Below are 21,350 nucleotides of genomic sequence, written 5' to 3' on the forward strand. Positions count from 1 at the left end.
AAAAAAAAAAAAAAAGAAAAAGTTAATAAGCATGACCGTATCCTTTTAAACCCATCATCTAATGCTCATCAAGAAAAAATGTATATGGATAGAGAAAATCAGGTTACTATATAATTCACAGAACTGTTCAATTCTGTGTGAACATCGGAGCACCCACGATGCCACTCAACCTGGGGGCCACTTGAAGGAGACGCTGCCACAAGGCCTGGGCATGGCTCCCTCAATAAACCTGTGGCACTAGACTGTGTAACAGTTGTGAGGCTGGGCCCAGCCCTGCTGGCTCAATGCTCTGTCCCTGAGATGTAGCAAAGGGAGTTAGGAGAGGGTTCATCTGTCTCTATGGAAGATAATCTCAACTATCTTTTCTTATTTGTTATTTTTTGAGACAGGGTATCCCTGTGTTGCCCAGGCTGGAATACAGTGGTGCAATCACAGCTCACTGCAGTCTCACCCTTCCTGGCTCAAGCGATCCTCCTAGTCAGCCTCCCAAGTAACTGGGACTACGGGAGCGCACCACCATGCTTGGCTAATTTTGAACTTTTTGTAGAGATGAGGCCTCCCTGTGCTGCCCAGGCTGCTCTTGAACTCTCGGGCTCTCAAAGCGCTGGGATCACAGGCCTGTGGCTTGGTCTCAACTGTCCTGATGTCTCTTTCTGCTGCGAATCTCTTTGCATTAGTTACACCAGATTCACCTTCTTAAAGTTTGAAAACAGAGTAGTACTTTGTTCCACTGCCCTAGGTTTCTTTTTATTTGTGATAAATGAATGCATTTTGAGGTTTCAAATAGCAGTAAAAGTTCGTATTTTGTTTATTACGATGGGTACAAGGAATAAAAAAAGGTTAAGAGACATCATTAACTTGGTAAATAATACTAGGGTTTCTATACTTCTTTTAAATTTTAAAATAGAGTCTCACTCTGTCGCCCAGGCTGGAGTGCAATGGTGCAATCTCGGCTCACTGCAACCTCTGCCTCCCTGGTTCAAGCGATTCTCCTGCCTCAGTCTCCCTAGTAGCTGGGATTACAGATGCCAGTTACCACACTCAGCTAATTTTTGTATTTTTAGTATTTTGTATTTTCACCATGTTGGTCAGGCTAGTCTCGAACTCCTGACCTCAAGTGATCTGCCCACCTCGGCCTCCCACAGTGCTGGGATTATAGGCATGAGCCACCACACCCGGCCACTTTTAAAATCTCATGTTTTAGGAAAAGATTATTATGAAAGCCGTATAGGCTTATGATAGAAGGCACATAACTACACTGTGGAGGGATAACTCCCTGAAACCTTTTCAGCATTCTAACTGGCCAAGCAGAACAGCAGTGTTCTGTCCGTTACCTCTTAGCCACCAGGTGGCGATCCTTCACCTCCGAGCGCTCAAACCAGACGTGTGGGCAGGCCTTCACCATGGCTCTCTGAATCACACCCATGAGTCCCCCGTGCACTTGACCCACCTAAGCGCAGGCACAGGACCCATTAGTAGTGAAGTCATCCTCACACAAATCTCCCCACTCTAGGAAGCCCCAGATCTCACAAAATAAGCAGTCCAACCGCTCACCTCTAACGCTTGCTGGTCCAACCTCTTACCTCTAACACTTGCTGGCTGGAGGTTGCTCACTGCCAAGAAACCACTACCAAGACTCCCCAAATCTTAAACTTCTCCTTTTAATCAGTAATACTAGAAATAGGTAATTAAAAACATAACTGAAACCCCTAAGACAAAATACTAAAGTAGTGCAAATCCCTGTGTAAAACTGCCTCTCCCTGGGCAGATTCTCAGATGCTCTGGACACAGTCCTTGCCAGCTCCTCCCTCTCCCCATGCTGGTGTGCCTGACCGCCCTCAGCATCCTCTCCAACCACATTCACCACTCACTCTACCCAGGGTATCTCCTATCACAGTCCCACAGAGCCCCCACAGTGACAGTAAGGTGGTGGCCCACGCATTAAAGTGTTTATGTGAAGGGTCCAGGAGCCTCCTAGACCCTCCTAGACCCTCCTGGCCCTGACCAGTCTAAAGTAGGAAGTCTTGCCTCAAGAATGCACCGGAAAGAGCTCTTACCATGGCATAATAGCCATCGCTGGCCAAGATGATCACATCAATCGGTGAGGTATGATTGGCCACACAGATGCCACCATTTCTTGGTCTGTTTTCCCTGGGTTTAAATGTATGCAAAGCAACTAAAATTAGTGTGAAACAGTTCATGTAAACACACCTCTCACCTCACATGCTTCATCTGCTCTAACTAAAAGCTCAGAAGTGTCTTCCCATTTGGTCAAGTACAGGCGGGTGGTGTTTCCTGCAGTGCCATTTCCCTTCCTATCCATACGAAACACTCTCACCTGTCGTGGTAGGTGATGATGGCTGTCAGCGCTCGCACGCAGATCCGGTAACACATTAAGTGAACATGTTTACTCATGAACTCCTTAAACCTGCAACAACAGGACAAGGATTCTGGGTTTTATTTTACATACAGGAAGACAGAAAGAGTTGCTGACTTGAACAGTTCAGCAGTCCTTTATGACGGCAAAGTGCTTTTATAGATATGAGCACATACAGGAAAGCCCTGTGATGCATGACCACCTTTATGTTCACACATGAGGAAAGAAAGAGGGGACAGGGAGACTCGCTTACATCCACCCAAATCAGTGGGTGGAGAATTCACAGCCTAGAATGTGACATCAAAAGACCACAGGCGGGCTGAATTCCGTTCCCCCAGTCAACACCCAGTGGCAGGCCCAAGGCCAGAGGCCAACCTCCTCACCCGCCCAGGCAGAAGAAAGGTTTCCAAGCCCCAGAATTTCCTGAAGGGAGCAAAATATTCTTCACAAACAGACAAAACCTCCCTACATTTCATATCATTTTAAAAACTGTATTGCCTCACCACTTTATCCACACAATCAAATGCTCAAAACTAAACAACAAGCTGTAAAATCTGTTAACATCTGAGTCTCGGACTTTACATGTTTGTGGCTTCTCCCTTTTGTCTTTAAAATAGGAAGAACGTGAGGGGTAAAGGACAAAAAAAGAACATAGATCAAAATAAAAAAAAGTAAAGACTTTACTGCTGATGTCATTGTTACCATTGGGTTGTTGTTGTTGTTGTTGTTGTTATTATTATTATTATTATTTGAAACAGAGTCTCGCTCTGTCACCCAGGCTGGAGTGCAGTGGTGTGATGTTGGCTTACAGCAACCTCTGCCCACTGGATTCAAGGATTCTCCTGCCTCAGCTTCCCAAGTAGCTGGGATTACAGGCAGCCGCCACCACACCCGGCTAATTTTTGTATTTTTAGTAGAGACAGGGTTTCGCTATGCTGGCCAGGCTGGTCTCGAACTCCTGACCTCAGGTGATCCGCCCACCTCAGCCTCCCAAAGTGCTGGGATTACAGGCATAAGCCACCACGCCTGGCCACCACTGGGTTATTTAATCCATCTAAGATTCCATGGCTTTGGTTGTGTCCAAAGAAGGGGCCTGGCCTTCGATATCTGAGCACCATTCCCAGAACTAACTGCCCTTTAGGTGTGGACTGCCACATTCTACTCACCTCCCATTTGGCAAGTATCCCACCACAGTTGTGCCCACCACCAGAAGGCTAATTCCTGTGAAAGCTAGCGCTATCCTGTAAGAAGAAGAAAAGTTAGAGCACAGCCAGCAAATCCTTGTACCAAGTACAGAACTGAAGGTGTGAAAATCACAGTGGGCATCACAAAAACCACCCCCAAGACCTGCTCACCTGGGATCTGGACCAGAGTTCACCTAGAAATGTGAGCAGGCCTATCAGAACCAGAGATCCTTTTGATTCCAACTGACAGTGAGCCATGGGTCTGGCTCTCAGCCGCCAGCATCTCCTGAGGCCTCAGGCAGCTGGAAGGCTGGAAAACCCTAAGCAGGCTGTTCTGCCGCAGGGCTGCTCCCTGCTGCCCACCCCTTCCCTTTGGCTGAAAACCCCGGTGGAAGCACAGCTTTCCTCTGAAGCAACAGGAAGTGGAGCCTGAAGGGTATTAGCATCTGGCAAGTCACACTCAGAGCAGCACATGGTGCAGAGCAGCTGAAAGATCAATACTGCCTCTGTACCTGAAAGGCAAGCTTCAGGAAAGAATGAGCCATGTCCAGGGAGGAGTGGCAGAAAGCACACAATGTGCCCTATCCCTGTGTTTGCTGTGATCTAGACAAGCAAGCCGTTTTTAAGAAATCCAACTACTTCTGTCTGATACGCAGAAAATCCAAGGGCCTCTAAAAGAGAATCACCAGTATACCCCTCCAAAGAGTTACATGGCCTGGCTAGTGACAGTCATTCCCTCCTCCTTTTTAAAACGGCAGCACACAGCAGAGCAGGCAGGTGGGCTGTGCACCAAGTGGGGTGGCAGCAGCGAGCCCCACTCCCCACAGGCCCTGCCTCACCTGAGCGGCAGCAGGAAGCAGTACCGAATCAGCACTCCTAACCCCCACAGGACTGTGAGCCGAAGGCTGATGTACTGGAAGTTATAATTGGTTCTGCTCAGCAGGTTCCAGGATTCCAGTTCTTCTGCTGAGAATCTCTTTGTCACCTCATCGTCCATAATGGTCTCCATTCCTTTCCGGCAAAAGTAGAAAATGTCAGAGAGCTCGAACTCTGGAGTGTTGTCCAGAGCCTTACTACTGCCACTTCGACGAATCTCTTTGATCTCTTCTTCTAGTGAAGTGGGATCCTTTGCAATGATTCCTGCAAAAGAGTGTGTCCCTGTCAAGCAGCATGCTCTGGGAGAGCACATGAGACATACTCAGAGCACACATCCTGCACTAATGCAGGGAAGAGCATGTGTGGCACCAGAAGCACTGGGGAACACTGTTCAAATGGACCTCTCAGGACAAGGACCACACCATCTTACCGTTGGTGTAGGGCTTATAAAGCTGGTGGTTCTTCTCCTTGGCTCCTCGCTCCATTCTCAAGGTAGCCCACTAGGAGGGGAAGGAAGCAAGATACAAGAGCGAGAATGAGATCTGTTTTCAATCAGTGAACACCTCCACTTCTGTTCTGTGAAAGCCTCAGTCCCAGTCACTTAAGACTGTAGCCAAGAAGCACATAGTCTAGAAGGAAACTCAAACCACCTCTCCCCCGAGAAGCCCCTTCCTTGACAGCTGGGACCAAGAGTTAAGTCACCTTAAGCAAAATACTGGGAACTTCAAGAAGCTGGGGTGAGTTCCTCAGGCCTGGTTCCTCACTGCCTACGTCTCTTTGTCTCCGGGCTGTAGGGAGCTCACTTGCTGACAACACAGACCTCACAATTCCTCCTGCACTGCCCCACGGCAGCTACTCAAAACCGCGAAGCCAGACATCCTGTAAACTACTGCCTGCCACCAAATTACTCCAAGAAAGCAGCAATTTTCATTTTCAAGGAGACAACTTGAGTAATACACATGTTTGGACCGTCCAGTAACAGGAGTAACATTTTAATGATAGAATCCCAAAACTTAACATTGAAAGGCCTGGGAATGGCTTAATAGTGTTAAAGGAGAAAAAGAACACTATCAGGAAACTGAAAAAAACCCAAATTCAATTTCCAAGTTTACACTCACTAGCTGTGTTCATTAAGCAACCCATTCCAAGTCTCTGAATCTTGATCTCTTTATCTGCAAAACAGTATTGATACTACCTCAACCTCCTACTTCATGAGGTCACTTAGGATCAAATGAGATCGTGTATGGGACAAAACTGGGGAAATGCAAAGTACTCTGTCCTCATTATTACTGAAATAACACAGATTCTGGAACAGACCTAGGAAAAAGACACTTTTCCTAGAACCCCTCTTCATTAAAACCGGTTTCGCTGGTATAAGACAGCTGGTATAAGAGGCTGGTTCTCTTCCACTATCAAATGAGGGGTGAAAACGTGCGTGCACTTATCCCCTCTTTGATATGGTATCACTAGAGAGAAAGCTATGTCATGTCCACAGCAAGTCAGAGAAACAGAACAGGCATTTCAAAAGCCTCAAACTTCGGCTTCCACGGTTATGCGCGGTGGGCACGAGCCCATCATTCTATGGCACAGGAAGATGTACATGGCCCAGGGCACATGGTGCAGATTCTGCTGGCAAAGCCCAAAGGGTCAGCAAGACTGCACCACGTGGTCCAGCAAAGCCGAATGCTGCATGGGAGTTTAATCAGTGATCTGACCTCATCTGGAAATCTCAAACCCCACAGTCTAGAAAGGAAGGTGGCTCACAAAGTCACCAGGCAAAGAAAGTTCAAAGGCAGGAAAACTCACATGACTTTCTCTGTTTCAGATATTTGGCCATTGATGTCTTTTGGCTCTAAGCACAGATGAGCTTTCCTTTAAAAATGTTAATACCTAAAATGGAGGAAAGTAAATCTCATCTGGTTTCCTGGAACTAGAGAAGAGGTGAAAAGCGGCAAGAGAGTTCACAAGAATCCTGGCATGCAAAAACACAGGTCACTCAACCAGAATTTAGGGTTCTACATTTTGGCCAGGCTCTGTTTTGGCACTGCAAGAATAATCAGAAGTGAACAACTTGCAACCAGACGCAGTGGGGCTCACGCCTGTAATCCGAACACTTTGGGAGGCCAAGGCAGGAAGATCGGTTGAGCCCAGGAGTTTGAGACCAGCCTGGGCAACATGGCAAAATCCCGTATCTAAAAAATACAAAAAAATTAGCTAGGCATAGTGGTGTGTGCCTGTAGTCCCAGCTACTCCAGAGGCTGAGATGGGAGCCAGCGGAAGTTGAGGCTGCAGTGAGCGGAGATCGCACCACTGCACTCTAGCCTGGGAGACAGAGCGAGACCCTGTCTCCAAAAAAAAAAAAAAAGAGAGACAGAGAGAAACTTGACTCTGTACTGACAATTCTGAGACTCCATGAGACTGCAACAGGTGGAGAATATATGACATCAGACCTCTTACGGATGACAATTTCAGTCTGAGGACTGTTTCAATGTGCAAAATTCAAGATGGCTACAGTCTCTGTCATCACAGGAAAGAGATCTGCTAATTGAGAGTCTACATCTCCTAGTTCTGTGGCAGTTCAGTAATAAACATCCCTTTGGCCTCCCGCTTTTTAACTTCAGGAACATGACAAAACATGTCTGTGTTTAGGAAAGAATTGTCCAAAGTCACAAGGGCAGGGGAAACGAGGAGAGGGCTGAACAGCCTGTTAAGAAATGGCTGATCAGGTGGCTGGGTGCAGTGGCTCACACCTGTAATCACAGCATTACAGGCAGGAGGATCATTTAAGCCCAGGAGTTTGAGAAATGGCTGATCAATGAACTGGATCCTTTTGGCCTGAAAGAAACCAAAATATTTCATCCCGAAATATACTTCTTTGTCATATTTCAAGATGACTGTTCAGAAGGACTGGAAATGCAAGAAAAATGGAGAAGCTGTCTTTTGCAGGAGGAATTTGCATCTGTAGAGGAGACAAAGTGAAGTAAACAACAGATGCCAATGGGCTTTCTCTGAAGCACCTCCCTCCTTGTCCGAATCTAGAAAGAACTGAGACGCCTTTAAAGGTCTGAAAGAAACACTTAGCATCTACACTCTGGAAGGGCTGCTGTGAGGTTTCATCTACACAAGACCACCTGTGCCAGCCAGGCCTCCTCTTCTCTCCCTCTTGTTACCTATTGCCACCTGATTTACCGTCATAGCCTGTTTTTTGGCCATGCTCGGAGCCCCCACTGCTTCTCTAACCTCAAATGCTACAAAAGCATCAACCATCTGGCTATTTCTTTGAGATCTTTGTAAAACTCCTGTGCACATTAATAAATCTGTATGTCTTTAATAAATCTGTATGTCTTTTCTTTTATTAATCTGCTTTTGAGAGTTGATTTTTCAGTGAATCTTCAGAGGGCAAAGGGGATGCTTTCCCTTGGCCTCTACAAACCCTACTGGACCAAATCAAAGGGCCTCTGGGAAAACACTGCTTCTCTGCACTATATTCACACAGCACACTCCTGACACCAGATGTGTGAGGAATGCCACCCCCAAACCCAAACCGAGCAAATCTTCAGCAGGCACCAGCTGGGTGTCCTCTAATTCAATTCAATTCTGAGGCTATCGACCTGGAGTTGGTATCAGATTCCACAAGTTATGAGAGTCAGTCTCGTATGACTACCCCTACTTCAGATGCAAGTTGAAAGTCTCATGTGACCCATACTTCTGACTGACCAGCTATAAATCAGGGTTCCCACAACCCCTCTTCAGGTTCAATTTGCTGGAGTGACTCCCAACACTCAGGGTAATGGTTTACTTCCATGTATGGCTTTATGATAAAGGACACACAGCTCAGGAAGCACCAGATGGAAGAGATGCATAATGCAAGATATGGCAAGCCCTTGTCATTTCTCTCAAGAGGATGCTCTCACCCAGCTGCCTCCCGGTTCATGGCCTGTTCTCTGCACTCCCTTATTCCCTGTTGAATTGCTTCCCTCTTGCCTCCCTCCGATCCACCTGAACACATGCTGCCAGAGTCCAGTCACACCACTTTCTTGTTCAAAAATCTTCAATGGGCCGGGCGCAGCAGATCATGCCTGTAATCCCAGAACTTTGGGAGGCTGAGGCAGGTGGATCACTTGAGGTCAGGAGTTTGAGACCAGCCTGGTCAACATGGCAAAACCCCATCTCTACTAAAACTACAAAAATAGTCAGGTGTGGGGGCACAGGCCTGTAACCCTAGCTACTCAGGGGGCTGAGGCAGGAGAATCACTTGAACCCAGGAGGCAGAGATTGCAGTGAGCCGAGATTGCACCACTGCACTCCAGCCTGGGCAACAGAGGGAGACTCTGTCTCCAAAAAAAAAAAAAAAAAAACCTTCACTGACTTCAATGACTTCCCAATGTCTGAAGTTCAGTATTATAACCCACCTCATTCCCTCCATGTGCCCAGTGTTTTTGCTCTACTGAACTATGTGCCATCTCTGAACAAGACTTACCTTTTGCCTTTATCAACTGTGCTTCTAGAATGCTCTATCCTTTTCCCTTTTAGGATCCAGTTCAAATGTCAAATCTAAGAAACGCTACCTACTCAATTCCTGCAATCAGAATTCACCTCTGCCTGTGTACTTCAACTGGTATCCCATTCTGAATTAGTTATATATGCATATATTTGTCTTTCCTACTAGACTACACACACCTCAAGAGGCAGCAGCCAGAACTTACCCCTTTGTGCATTTCAGCACAGTCTGAGAGAGTGCCTTCCACTTAGTAGGCAGTCACTGATTTAATTTATCAACTCCCAGTATTTCTCTCCATCAAGGTCTTATGGAAAAGAAGAACCAAAATGACAAAACCTGGAACTATTTCCTATCATCTTCCCCCCAATTCCTGTCTCCTTCAGTTTGTCCTTTAACCTACTCAAGGCTATGTTAAAATCACACTCCTCATCAGGGTAAGTAGGATGACCTCTTTCACTACAACCATGTAAAAAGGAGTATTAATACTCCCACTCTCTGGACAAAGAAACACTGGAAAGTTCAATGCCTTTTCAGAGCCAGTAATGGAAGCCCTGGGATTCAAGGTAACACCTGCCTGACCCAGCATGAATGCCCATCGCACTAGTCTCTTCAGCTTCTCCTTCTTCACCACTAGTTTCTTCAGCTTCTTCACCACCAGCCTCTTCAGCTTCTCCACAACTGCCACTGGTTTCTATGACTCTCCACCAGCAAGTTCCATCTTGGAGTTTAACACAGATCACATTACAGCTGTCTCATCTTCTCTAACGTGACCTGATCAACTCCTTTCACATCATTTATTCTCATCTTTCTCCTTTACATCCAGGCTTTCTCTTCTCCCCTCTTCCAGGCCATTTTCAACTCAGCTGAGAGTCTACTCCTGGGAATTCTGCTCTTAGTGATACCATCACCACTGTGGAGAGGGTTCATGTGAAGCACAAACATTAAGCAAACAGACTAAAACCCTTCCAGTCACATGCTGCTCTCTGCACACAAAGATCTTCTGTGACTCAGCATGAACAGGACCTGCACTGAGTTAGGGCTTCCAGGAAAGGGAATAGAAACGACATTGATCCACCCATATCCTCTCCATATTCCTCATCACTTGGCAGGTACACAAATATTTTCTCCTAGTTCCTTTATATAGGGAGAACTAGTCATGGGAAAGCAGCTGTAAGCCAGGGCTTGCTTAGGTCTGCCAAAAGCACAGGTATATGTACCGCATGAACTATTAGGTATCCAGTTTTAGTGATCTTTATGAAGAATGCAGACTGTGGTTGCCAGGGGCTGGCGGAGGGAAGAATGGGGAGTGAATGCTTAATGAGTGTGGGGTTTCCTTTGGACTGATGAAAATGTTGTGAACTGGACAGAAAACAACGTGAATATAGTAAACGCTACTGAACTGTTCACTCTAAAATTATTAACTTTATGTTGTCAATTTCCCCTTGGTTTTCTTAAATGTGAAAAAAAACCCATATGCTTATAGACATACTAAGTACCAAAAAAGATAAAACCCAAGATTCAATGACAAACATAAAAATATTTCCCACTATAATGTAACATTTCATATAGCTCACTTAATCTGAGTTGTTTTCTTCATTGATAAAAATGCAGATAAATAAAATGCAGATTGATAAAACACCCCGTCTACCACAGAATTATAAGGGACCAAAGAAAAATGATAAAAGTTACTCTCAAAACCAGAAGATACAATATGGGCCAGGAACGGTGGCGCAGGCCTGTAATCCCAGCACTTTGTGAGGCTGAGGTGGGCAGATCACTTGAGGGGTCAGGAGTTTGAGACCATCATGGCCAATGTGGTGAAACCCTGTCTCTACTAAAAACACAAAAAAATTAGCCTGGTGTGGTGGCGTGTGCCTGTAGTCCCAGCTACTCAGGAGGCTGAGGCAGGTGAATTGTTTGAACCTGGGAGGCAGAAGTTGCAGTGAGCCGTGATTGCGCCACTGCATTCTGGCCCGGGTGACAGAGTGAGACTCTGTCTCAAAAAAAAAAAAAGAAAAAAAAAAGATACAATATGAACAAACAATGCTGTATTATTTTTACTACTATAAGTGTACTTCTCAAGTTATACATGAATCCCTAAAGATTTGGTGACTACTAAAAACAGACATTACAATTAAATCACCAAATCTGTGCAGAAGTATTTAAGTCTTATGGGAGAGATCAACTTCCAAAAAACATCACTTCTCACCCATTTCCTTACAATGTGACCAGTTTGGTATAATTCAATGGTCAGGTAAGTTCTGACATATGTTCAGAAATGTATCCTTCGCCTTTAAAGAAAATGAAACAATTCCAATGCTCTTTTCTGTCCATTCTTTTAGTCTGAAATGCAAGGACCTACTTAGAATAAATGACTGGAAGAGAAGAGGCTTTCCCATGCTTCTCAAGTGAGGGAGTATGCCTGCAGCAGCTTTGAGCTATGGCATCAGTTATGTAAGAAGAGACAGAGACTGGCAGCACTTTTCTTTAATTCTAAGCCCCATTCTCTTTGAAATAAACAGGTGACATGTGGAGTCATGGTATAGGTCCCTTAGCTCAGCATAAATCAAACATACAAGTGCCTTTCAAAAGTACACGTTTAGTTATTCTTCTTACTCAAAAAGCCACTTCCCATTCTCCTAACTTTCTCCCTGTCTAATAAAGAGATAACAATAGGCCTGTAAGAATAACTCTTTTTGCTAAATGCACTTCTACCCTCCTCTGTGAAGCAACCTTTTGTAACAGCACAACTTACCGCAAAGATTTTTAACAGAGTTTTCATGTAGAGTTTGCGGATACCAAAGGAGACTCCAAAAATGGCTGGCACTATGATGAAAACGAGGAGGAGGGTGAAGAGGACAGTCAGAGAGATGCCCAGAAGGTTGACAATCAGGCTATCAAAAGGCAGCAACAGGAACATGGTGGAAGATCCAGGCCAGGCCAGCACCTGCCTCCCCAAGAACAAACTGTAGCCTTCAGATGGTCCTTCCCGACAGCACCAGCCAGGGAAAGGAAGCAAGTTCCTGAAGAACAGCAAACCCCATTCCAAAGTCCACACCCCTCAACCACCTGAATAGAAGGCCTGGGAAGAGAAGGACAGGAAAACACGGCCACAGGAGGCAGCTGCAAACGCCAGGTCTCCCCAGAACGGATGGACTCTAAAGATGAATGAAGCTCGATAGGTCTTCAGTAAAAGCATCCGAGTCCAGATGGAATTTCTGTGCAAGTGAGCAGTGAGGGCAGGGGCTCTGCTCTGCCGTCCTGATGCTGCTTCCAGAGGTTTTACATGGTTTTCCTGCCCAAGAGCATTCAACAGATAAATCTGTCCCTGTCACTGCCAGTAGTACCAAGAAGAGTTCAACTTGGTGCCAGAAAAATCCTGATAACTTCTGTGGAGGGGTAATCACTGGCACTTTACACAGAAGGCTTTTGAATTTGAATATGTGGAAATTAAATAATTGTTTTACTTAAAATTCCTTCATAAGCTGAAAACCATGTTCATTGTAGAGAGTTCATTATCTGGCCCCATCCTCCTCTGGTGAGGCTCCTGGCGCTCACAGCTTCCAGGACCCTCCTACCTGGAGAGCTACAGTCTTTGCCAGCAGGAAAGAGATGCTGGCACACAATGTCTCATAATGCAAGTGCTGAGTGTAACTCCAGACGCATCTGGCATTGGTTTCCTCTGGACACTCTTCTCCCTAAGGCTCCCTTTCTTAGCGGTGACCTGGGTTCTTGGCAAATAGCTGCTTACATGCTGCCAAAGCTGGGGGGAGGGAAACAGAAACACTGTTAGTCACACAAATCAAGAGGAGAAATGTCAAAATGCTGGGGACCAGGGGGACTGTTTCAGGGTAAGCCAAAACTATCAGTGTGGTCAATGCCCACTTTTCAAGTCATCAAGGTCAAAGAGACCAGGCAGAGCCAACAGGTGGTAGACATCAATGTGGGAGGGAAACATAGAGGTTTCAGTTTTCAACCCAAATGATACGACCTGTGGTCAAACTTTCTGAATAGAAAATACGTGTATACAAGACACATCTGAAAGATAAAAAGCATGTGCTATGGAAAGTACATCTCCTTATTACCTGTCCCCCAGGTATTCAGAGTGGTTCTGCACAGATGCTGCCAAAGGTTGTAGCCACCTTTGTATTCTTCCCAAGACATTCTGTGCTTAAACAAGGAAATCACAATGGTTCTCCGTCACCACTGGCCCCCAGGCTGGGCAACAACCACATATTATTCTTCACCTTGCTTTTTGTTTTTGTTTTTAGCTTAACACATCTCAGAAGAATGTCCCATCAATACATATAGAGTTCCCTCACTCCGCAGGTGCACAGTTTTCAACTTAAGAATGTGCCACAACTTAGTTCACCAGTCTCTTAAGGTTAAACACTGATATTTCTACCTTTTTTTTTTGTATAAATAATGTTGTAAGGAATAACCAGGTACATGCATGACTTAGTACACAAAATGTGCTTAAAAAATATACTTTCGGGGTAAATTCCTAGAAATGGAATTGCAGAGGAAAAGAAAATACACATTTTTAAATTTGCAAGATCTTGTCATATTTTCCACATAGAGATGAATCTCCTCCAGCCTCTCCCCACACTGGTCACTCATTGTGAAATTCCACTATTTCAAATATCTCACAAAAGTATTCCAATTTTATATCACACATCCCAAATCCCTGAACTTGGGAGTATCCTATCAACTCTTCTGGCAAACATTTTGGCTTCACACCAATCACCTTCAGGCTGTTCTCAACACTTAGAAGTTCAAGAAACTGAACAAATTAACAAGTACTGACTTCGCCTTAAAATCTGTGCAATGTTTTAAGGCAGGAGACCACCCCTCATCTTGTCTTATGCCCAATTTCTGCCTCCAAAGAAAGAAGAAGTATAAAATCTAAAAGGCAGAAATGGAATCCACAGGCAGACAGCCCAGCACCATGCCCTGGGCCTAGTAGTTAAACACCAGTCCCTGACCTAACTGCTTGTGTTATCTATAGATTCCAGACATTGTATGGAAAAGCATCGAGAAAATCCCTGTCCTGTTCCATACTGATTACCGGTGCATGCAGCCCCCAGTCAGTACCCCGTTTGCCCAATCGATCACGACCCTCTCACGCAGACCCCTTTAGAGCTGTAAGCCCTTAAAAGGGACTGGAATTGCTTACTCCAGGAGCTCAGTTTTTGGAGACGTGACTCGGCTAATGCTCCCAGCTGAATAAAGCCCTTTCCTTCTACAACTTGGTGTCTGAGGGGTTCTTGTCTGTAGCTAGTACTGCTACATTTCTTGGTTCCCTGACCAGGAAGCGAGGTGCAGCGGAAGGCCAAGGCAGCCCCTCAGGTGACTTAGGCCTGCTCTGTGCAGCATCTCTGCAGGGGACTCAGACCAGCCAGAGTGATGCGGATCCAAAGAGTACTCCTGGATAGGCAGTTGCCCCGGTGGGATGCGTCGCTAGAGCAGTGTGTGGCAGGCTCCCGTGGACAATCAACACAGTGGCTGAACACGGAGAAGAAACTGGCACTTGGAGTCCGGACATCTGAAACTTGCTAAGACTGGTCTTCAAAACTTGCCTACTCCATTTGAGTGGAAGCGTGGCCTGATCACCCATGGCACGCCTGTACCAGCATTTTGGTTTTTGTTTTTGACTTAACTTGGATTGCTTGATACTTTGGTTTTGGTTTTGACCTGGCTTGGATTTCTTGATACTCTGATTTTGGTTTTGATTCTGGTTTGGTATAAACTGTAAAAGTGTGTGTGTGCCCTTTTTACCCATTCTTTGTTTTGTGATGTGCATGTGGTGTGAGCGTGGTGTTTTGTCTTGAGGAAGCATGGGTCAGGCACAAAGTAAGCCCACTTCACCAGGAACTATGCTGAAAGTTTTCCAAGAAAGGACTTAAGGGAGATTATGGTATTACTATGACACCAGGAAAACTCAGAACTTTGTGTGAAATAGACTGACCAGCATTAGAGGTAGGTTGGCCATCAGAAGGAAGCCTGGACAGGTCCCTTGTTTCAAAGATATGGCACAAGGTAACCTGTAAGCCATGGCACCCAGACCAGTTCCCATTCATAGACACTTGGTTACCAGCTGGTTTTAGACTCCCCCACGTCCCCCCACACAGAGGTTGAGAGAACAGCAGCATAAGCGGGTGGCAGAGGCAAGGAAAGACCAGCAGAGAGAGAGAGAGAAAAGAGACAGAGAGGAAAAGAGGCAAAGAGAGACAGGAAGAATCAAGGAAAGAGAGAAAGAGGAAGAGACAGAGGCAAAAGGAAAGTTAAAGAGAGAGACGGAGAGTCAAAGAGAGAGACAGAAAGTCAGAGAGAGATATACAAGGAGTTAAGAAAAAAAGTGTACCCTATTCCTTTAAAAGCCAGGGTAAATTTAAAACCTATAATTGATAATTGAAGGTCTTCTCTGTGACCCTACAACATTCCCATATCACCTTGTTATAAGTGTAAACAAGGGCATAGCCCGAAAGCACTGAAGCCACTAACAACCTGTAGCCTTCTTATCAAAAATCCTTAACCTAGTAGTCTGCGGATGGCCCAAATGCATTCAGTCTGTAGCGGCAATTGCTCTGCTAACAGAAGAAAGTAGAAAAATAACTTTTAGAAGAAACCACATTGTGAAAGCATACCTCAGCAGTTCAGAAGTAGCCTAAAAAAAAAAAAAAAAAAAAAAAGATGGTTTAACACTAACCACTGAAAATTCCCTTACCCCAGCAGGTTTCCTAACAGGGGATCTAAATCTTAATTATCATACAAAGGTCCAACCAGACCTAGGAGAAACTCCCTTCAGGACAGGACAATAGATGGTTCCTCCTGGGTAATTAAAAAAAAAAAATCTATACAAATTCTAAGTCAATTTGGACTAAACAAGGTCTTATTAATAACAAAGGATAATTAAAATCCCAAACTTACAAGGTTTTCAACAAAAGTAAAGTTTGCTAAAAGTTAACAGTGTAACATGTATTACAGTAACTTCTAATCTTGTAGCCTTAGACAGTCTAGTCCACAGACATAAAGGAAGTTCACTTTGGAAAAGAATGGTTATCATCTTTGAAAAAAAAGGGGGGACAGAATTTACGTAAAAAAAGTTATATGGTAAATTATTGTCCTGAAATAAATTAACTGGTTGTTTAAAAAAAAAAAAAGTTTGTAATACGTCAGAAAGTTGAGACATGTCGAAGAATTGTCTGCGAAAGTCATGAGAAAAAAAAGTTATTAAAAAAAGGAATTTATGCAAGAAATGTTGTATAATTTAAAAATAACTAGGTCTCCTGAATGTGAAACTATTAAAGAAAAAAACAGTTTATGTGCAACGTGTATAAGGAAAGTAAAATATGCCTTTGGTAAAGGCATCATAAAGAGGCATAAGAATGTAAATTTTTACCTACATTAAAAGGTTATAAAATTGTTTTAAAGGTTTAAGCGAGTTTTAAAATGTTAATTGTAAAGAAAATTCTGTGTGTAAACATATTGGCTAAAGTTAAAGAGGTATCATCCAGTTTTTCTGTAAACTGAGCATTAAATAAAAACACAACGGGTTTTTCTCAAAGCACTAACCTGCTCTTTTAAAAAGAATCTATAAAAATCTTGCCTTATGGTCAGACATTAAAAATTGAATAAATACGTCTACAAAGTTTTATTAAAATTAAGTTTAACATTAACAACACACTAATATAAAAATGAAATTTAGCTTATCTGGTATAAAAATCATACAGGAAGCACTGTCAAATATCAAACAGTGTTTGGCTTTCTTCGGTCTAAAAACTAATAAAAATAGGTACTAAAGGAAATTTCTCAGTAGAAAAGCACCAAGGACTATAAAGTCCACTGCTGATGTCCCCACATTTAAAACAAAGGTCAATTTCTTAAAAATTATATACTTGGTTATCTTCCACTTTCCTTTCCCTCAAAACTAAAAGTCTTTCAGCACGTGTACCACGCCTAGAATTTCCGGTAAACCAGCATCAGCCTGAAGATCATGTTCTCATCAAAGGGTGAAAAGAAAGGAAACTCGAGCCAGCCTGGGAAGGATCCTACCTTGTGCTGCTAACCACAGAGACTGTTGTTCATACAGTGAAAAAGGGACAGACCCATCACACCCAAGTCAAGAAAGCGGCATCTCCTCCTGAGTCGTGGGCCACACAGTCCCAGTCACACCTGAGGCTGACTGGTCCACACACGGCCAAAGCATGAGGAAACTCACCGTGGAACTTATTTTCCTTAAATTTTGGACTTGTACAGTAGGGACTTCAACTGACCTTCCTCAAACTAAGGACTATTCCCAGTGTATACATCCAGTCACTAAGGTAGGGCGAAAAGTTAAAACTTTTTGTTCTATAGTTATTATAAATGTGCTGGAACTCTAAAAAGGACTTGTTTGTATAATGCCACCCAGTACAAGGTATGCAGCCCAGGAAGTGACCAGCCTGATGTGTGTTATAACCCTTTTGAGCCTCCCATGTTCACAGTTTTTGAAATAAGATTAAGGACTGAAGACTAGTGGGGAGTTGTAAATAATACAAGTAAAGTATTAGCCAGAACAGAGAAAAAAGGGGTGCCCAAATGCATAGTCTTGAAATTTGATGCCTGTGCTGTCATTAGGAAGAGGATGTGGCTCTTTTGATTGGGAAAAAGGCTGTATGACTGAAAATAAGTACATTTGTCATGAATTAGGACTGTGTGGAAATGAATGTGGATACTGGTCTTGTGTCATTTGGGCCACTTGGATAAAAAATGAAAAGGATCCAGTCCACCCTGAGAAAGGAAAAAGTGGCTCTTCCTATACCAAGGGGCAATGTAACCCCTTAGAGCTAGTAATAACCAATCCCTTTGATCCTTGCTTAGGAATCGATGGGGCCGGACTGGATCTTCGAGTAAATATCTTAGTTCGAGGAGAAGTTTACAAATGCTCTCCTGAGCAAGTGTTTCAAACCTTCTATGATGAACTAAATGTGCCAGTACCAGAAATTCCAGGAAAAACAAGAAATTTGTTTTTGCAATTAGCCGAGCATGTAGCCCAGTCTCTCAATGTCACTTCATGTTATGTATGTGGAGGAAATGTAATGGGAGATCAATGGCCATGGGAAGCCTGAGAATTAGTACCTACAGACCCAGTTCCTGATGAATTCCCGGCTCAAAAGAATCACCCTGACAATTTCTGGGTCCTAAAAGCCTCAATTATTGGACAATATTGCACAGCTAGAGAAGGAAAAGAATTCACTCACCCCGTAGGACGACTTAGTTGTCTGGGACAGAAACTGTATAATGGTACCACAAAAACAGTCACTTGGTGGAGTTCAAATCACACAGAAAGGAATCCATTTAGTAAATCCCCAAAGTTGCAAACCGTGTGGACCCACCTGGAGTCCCACGGGGACTGGAGAGCCCCCACTGGATTATACTGGATATGTGGGCATAGAGCTTACGCCACATTACCCGACCAGTGCCAGGTAGTTGTGTTATTGGCACTATTAAACCATTTTTCTTCCTACTGTCCATAAAAACAGGCGACCTCCTGGGCTTCCCTGTATATGCTTCCTGTGAAAAGAGAAGCATAGCTATAGGAAATTGGAAAGAAGATAAATGGCTCCCTAAGAGAATCAAACCATATTATGGGCCTGCTACTTGGGCACAACATGGCTCATAGGGATACCGGACAGCCATTTACATGCTCAACCGAATCAAATGGTTTTAAGCTGTCTTAGAAATAATCACTAATAAAACCGGCAGAGCCTTGACTATTCTGGCCCGGCAGGAAATTCAGATGAGAAATGCTATCTATCAAAATAGATTGGCTCTCGACTACTTGCTAGCAGCTGAAGGAAGGGTCTATGGGAAATTTAACCTTACTAACTGCCATCTACACATAGATTATCTAAGGCAAGTAGTTGAAGACATAGTTAGAGATATGACAAAACTGGTACATATGCCAGTGCAAGTGTGGCATGAATTTGATCCTGGGGCCATGTTTGGAAAATGGTTCCCAGTGCTAGGAGAATTTAAAACTTTTATAATAGGAGTCATAATAGTAATAGGAATCTGCTTAGTAATAGGAATCTGCTTACTACTCCCTTGTTTGCTACCTGCACTTCTTCAAATTATAAAAAGGTTCATCGCTACCTTAGTTCACCAAAATGCTTCAGCACAAGTGGACTATATGAATCACTATTGATCTGTCTTGCAAGAAGACATGGTAGTGAGGATGAAAGTGAGAACTCCCACTAATGAGTGAGGCTCTCAAAGGGAGCGAATGAACGAGTATTGACTTTGCCTTAAAATCTGCTCAATGTTTTAAGGGAGGAGACCACCCCCCATATTGTCTTATGCCCAATTTCTGCCTCCAAAGAAAGAAGTATAAAATCTAAAGGGCAGAAATGGAATCCACAGACAGACAGCCCAGCACCATGCCCTGGGCCTGGTAGTTACACATCAGCCCCTGACCTAACTGCTTGTGTTACCTATAGATTCCAGACATTGTATGGAAAAGCATCGTGAAAATCCCTGTCCTGTTCTGTTCCCTTCTGATTACCGGTGCATGCAGCCCCCAGTCAGTACCCCCTGCTTGCTCAATCAATCAGACGCTCTCACGTGAACCCCCCTAGAGTTGTAAGCCCTTAAAAGGGACAGGAATTGCTCACTCGGGGAGCTCAGTTTTTGGAGACGTGACTCCGCTAATGCTCCCAGCTGAATAAAGCCCTTTCCTTCTACAACTCGGTGTCTGAGAGGTTCTTTTTTTTTTTTTTTTTGAGACGGAGTCTCGCTCTGTCGCCCAGGCTGGAGTGCAGTGGCCGGATCTCAGCTCACTGCAAGCTCCGTCTCCCGGGTTCACGCCATTCTCCTGCCTCAGCCTCCCGAGTAGCTGGGACTACAGGCGCCTGCCATCTCGCCCGGCTAGTTTTTTGTATTTTAGTAGAGATGGGGTTTCACTGTGTTAGCCAGGATGGTCTCGATCTCCTGACCTTGTGATCCACCCGTCTCGGCCTCCCAAAGTGTGAGAGGTTCTTATCTGTGGCTCATCCTGTTACAGTTTTAGAGAACTCAAGGCCCTTCCCTTGTTACCTCGTTTGTTTATTCCCAGTCCATCAATCTGTATGATTTCCATTTTACACATCAGGAAGCTGAGAGAGGTAGTTGCAGACCCAGTTCCTCTGTACGGCTCCATGACATTCACACATGTCTGAGGACAAAATGCTCTAGTCTACAAGGACATGCTAATCAGTGGCGCTGAGTCATGAACCCTAGTTCCTAGTTCTGATGGCCACTTTTTACATTTCCTTCCACTTTCACATTGTCACTGCTATTGCCAACACTGACTGAGTGCTTACAACATGCCAAGCACTGCACTAAGGAGCATTTCACATACACCACCCTCACATAATCCTCACGATGGCTGTACAGTGGAGTCATTGTCATTCTGATCTACAGGTGAGGACGCTGAGGCTGGGAAGATTAAGGGAGTCAAGTCACCCAGGGTTGCAGAGAGCTGGAAGCAGGACAAGAGCATTCGTCTCCAGGCCCCTGCTCTGTAACTCCCACTCCTTCCTATCTCCCAAACTACGTGCTTTAAAATGAAGTAGCACTGGCTGGGTGTGGTGGCTCACGCCTGTAAGCCCACTTTGGGAGGCTGAGGCAGGCGGATCACCTGAGGTTGGGAGTTCGAGACCTGCCTGGCCAACATGGCGAAACCCCATCGCTACTAAAAATACAAACATTAGCTGAGCATCATGGAGCATGCCTGTAATCTCAACTACTCAGGAGGCAGGAGAATTGCGTGGACCAGAGAGGCAGAGGATGCAGCGAGCCAAAATCGCCGCCACTGCACTCCAGCCTGGAAGACAGAACAGGACTCTGTCTCAAAAAAAAAAAAAAGAAGTAGTACTTCCTTCAAGCCAGACTGCTCTACAGAACTTCTTGTGATTAGACAAAACCATCAGGATCTGGACTCCAGTATTAGAATTTGGTGGTGTTCTCAGAATCCAAGATACAGACATGCTCTTGTATTTTCATAAACACTCATACACGCCAGTTTTCTAACCGTGTTCTAGAGGCAGTCCAGGCACCTGAGTTACCAAAGTCCTCAGGCCTGTCCAGGGCAACATCTCCTTTCCTCCTTCATTGCTGTCTCCCCACTCCCCGTGGACAGGACTGCCATGGGAAAGAGGCAGCAAGGGCCTCTGTCCTACTGGTCAGGGTTACCCTGAGTTCCACAGACCCAAGGTGACCGACACCAGGGTCACTTTGACCCTCATGCCAGAGTGTAGATCACTCCTCTAAGGATCACAACTGAAAATTCCCAAGGTTATTCTGGGTTCATGTCCCCAAACCAGTAAACACGTGTAGCAATAAACCAATTTCTTCACCTAGTTCAGGGGTTGGCCGATTACAGCCCACATCT

At 44.6% G+C, this 21,350-nt stretch overlaps 1 protein-coding gene across 1 annotated transcript in view; it reads right to left on the reverse strand.

Annotated features, from left to right (window-relative positions):
- Positions 1–14,255, reverse strand: part of AGPAT6 (1-acylglycerol-3-phosphate O-acyltransferase 6) — a 23,329-nt gene extending 9,074 nt beyond the window's left edge. Inside the window, exons 1-8 of the mRNA XM_011960660.1 lie at positions 14,115–14,255; positions 11,694–12,701; positions 4,868–4,937; positions 4,401–4,701; positions 3,544–3,618; positions 2,339–2,428; positions 2,058–2,151; positions 1,335–1,450 (exon numbers count right to left, since the gene is read on the reverse strand). Coding sequence (XP_011816050.1) covers positions 1,335–1,450; positions 2,058–2,151; positions 2,339–2,428; positions 3,544–3,618; positions 4,401–4,701; positions 4,868–4,937; positions 11,694–11,858 — 911 coding nt within the window. The 5' untranslated portion in view covers positions 11,859–12,701; positions 14,115–14,255. The remainder of the gene's footprint in view (positions 1–1,334; positions 1,451–2,057; positions 2,152–2,338; positions 2,429–3,543; positions 3,619–4,400; positions 4,702–4,867; positions 4,938–11,693; positions 12,702–14,114) is intronic.
- Between the last annotated feature and the right edge of the window lie 7,095 nt (positions 14,256–21,350).

Source organism: Colobus angolensis, unplaced genomic scaffold, assembly GCF_000951035.1.
Source record: "Colobus angolensis palliatus isolate OR3802 unplaced genomic scaffold, Cang.pa_1.0 Scaffold52, whole genome shotgun sequence".
NCBI classification, from domain to species: Eukaryota; Metazoa; Chordata; class Mammalia; order Primates; family Cercopithecidae; genus Colobus; species Colobus angolensis.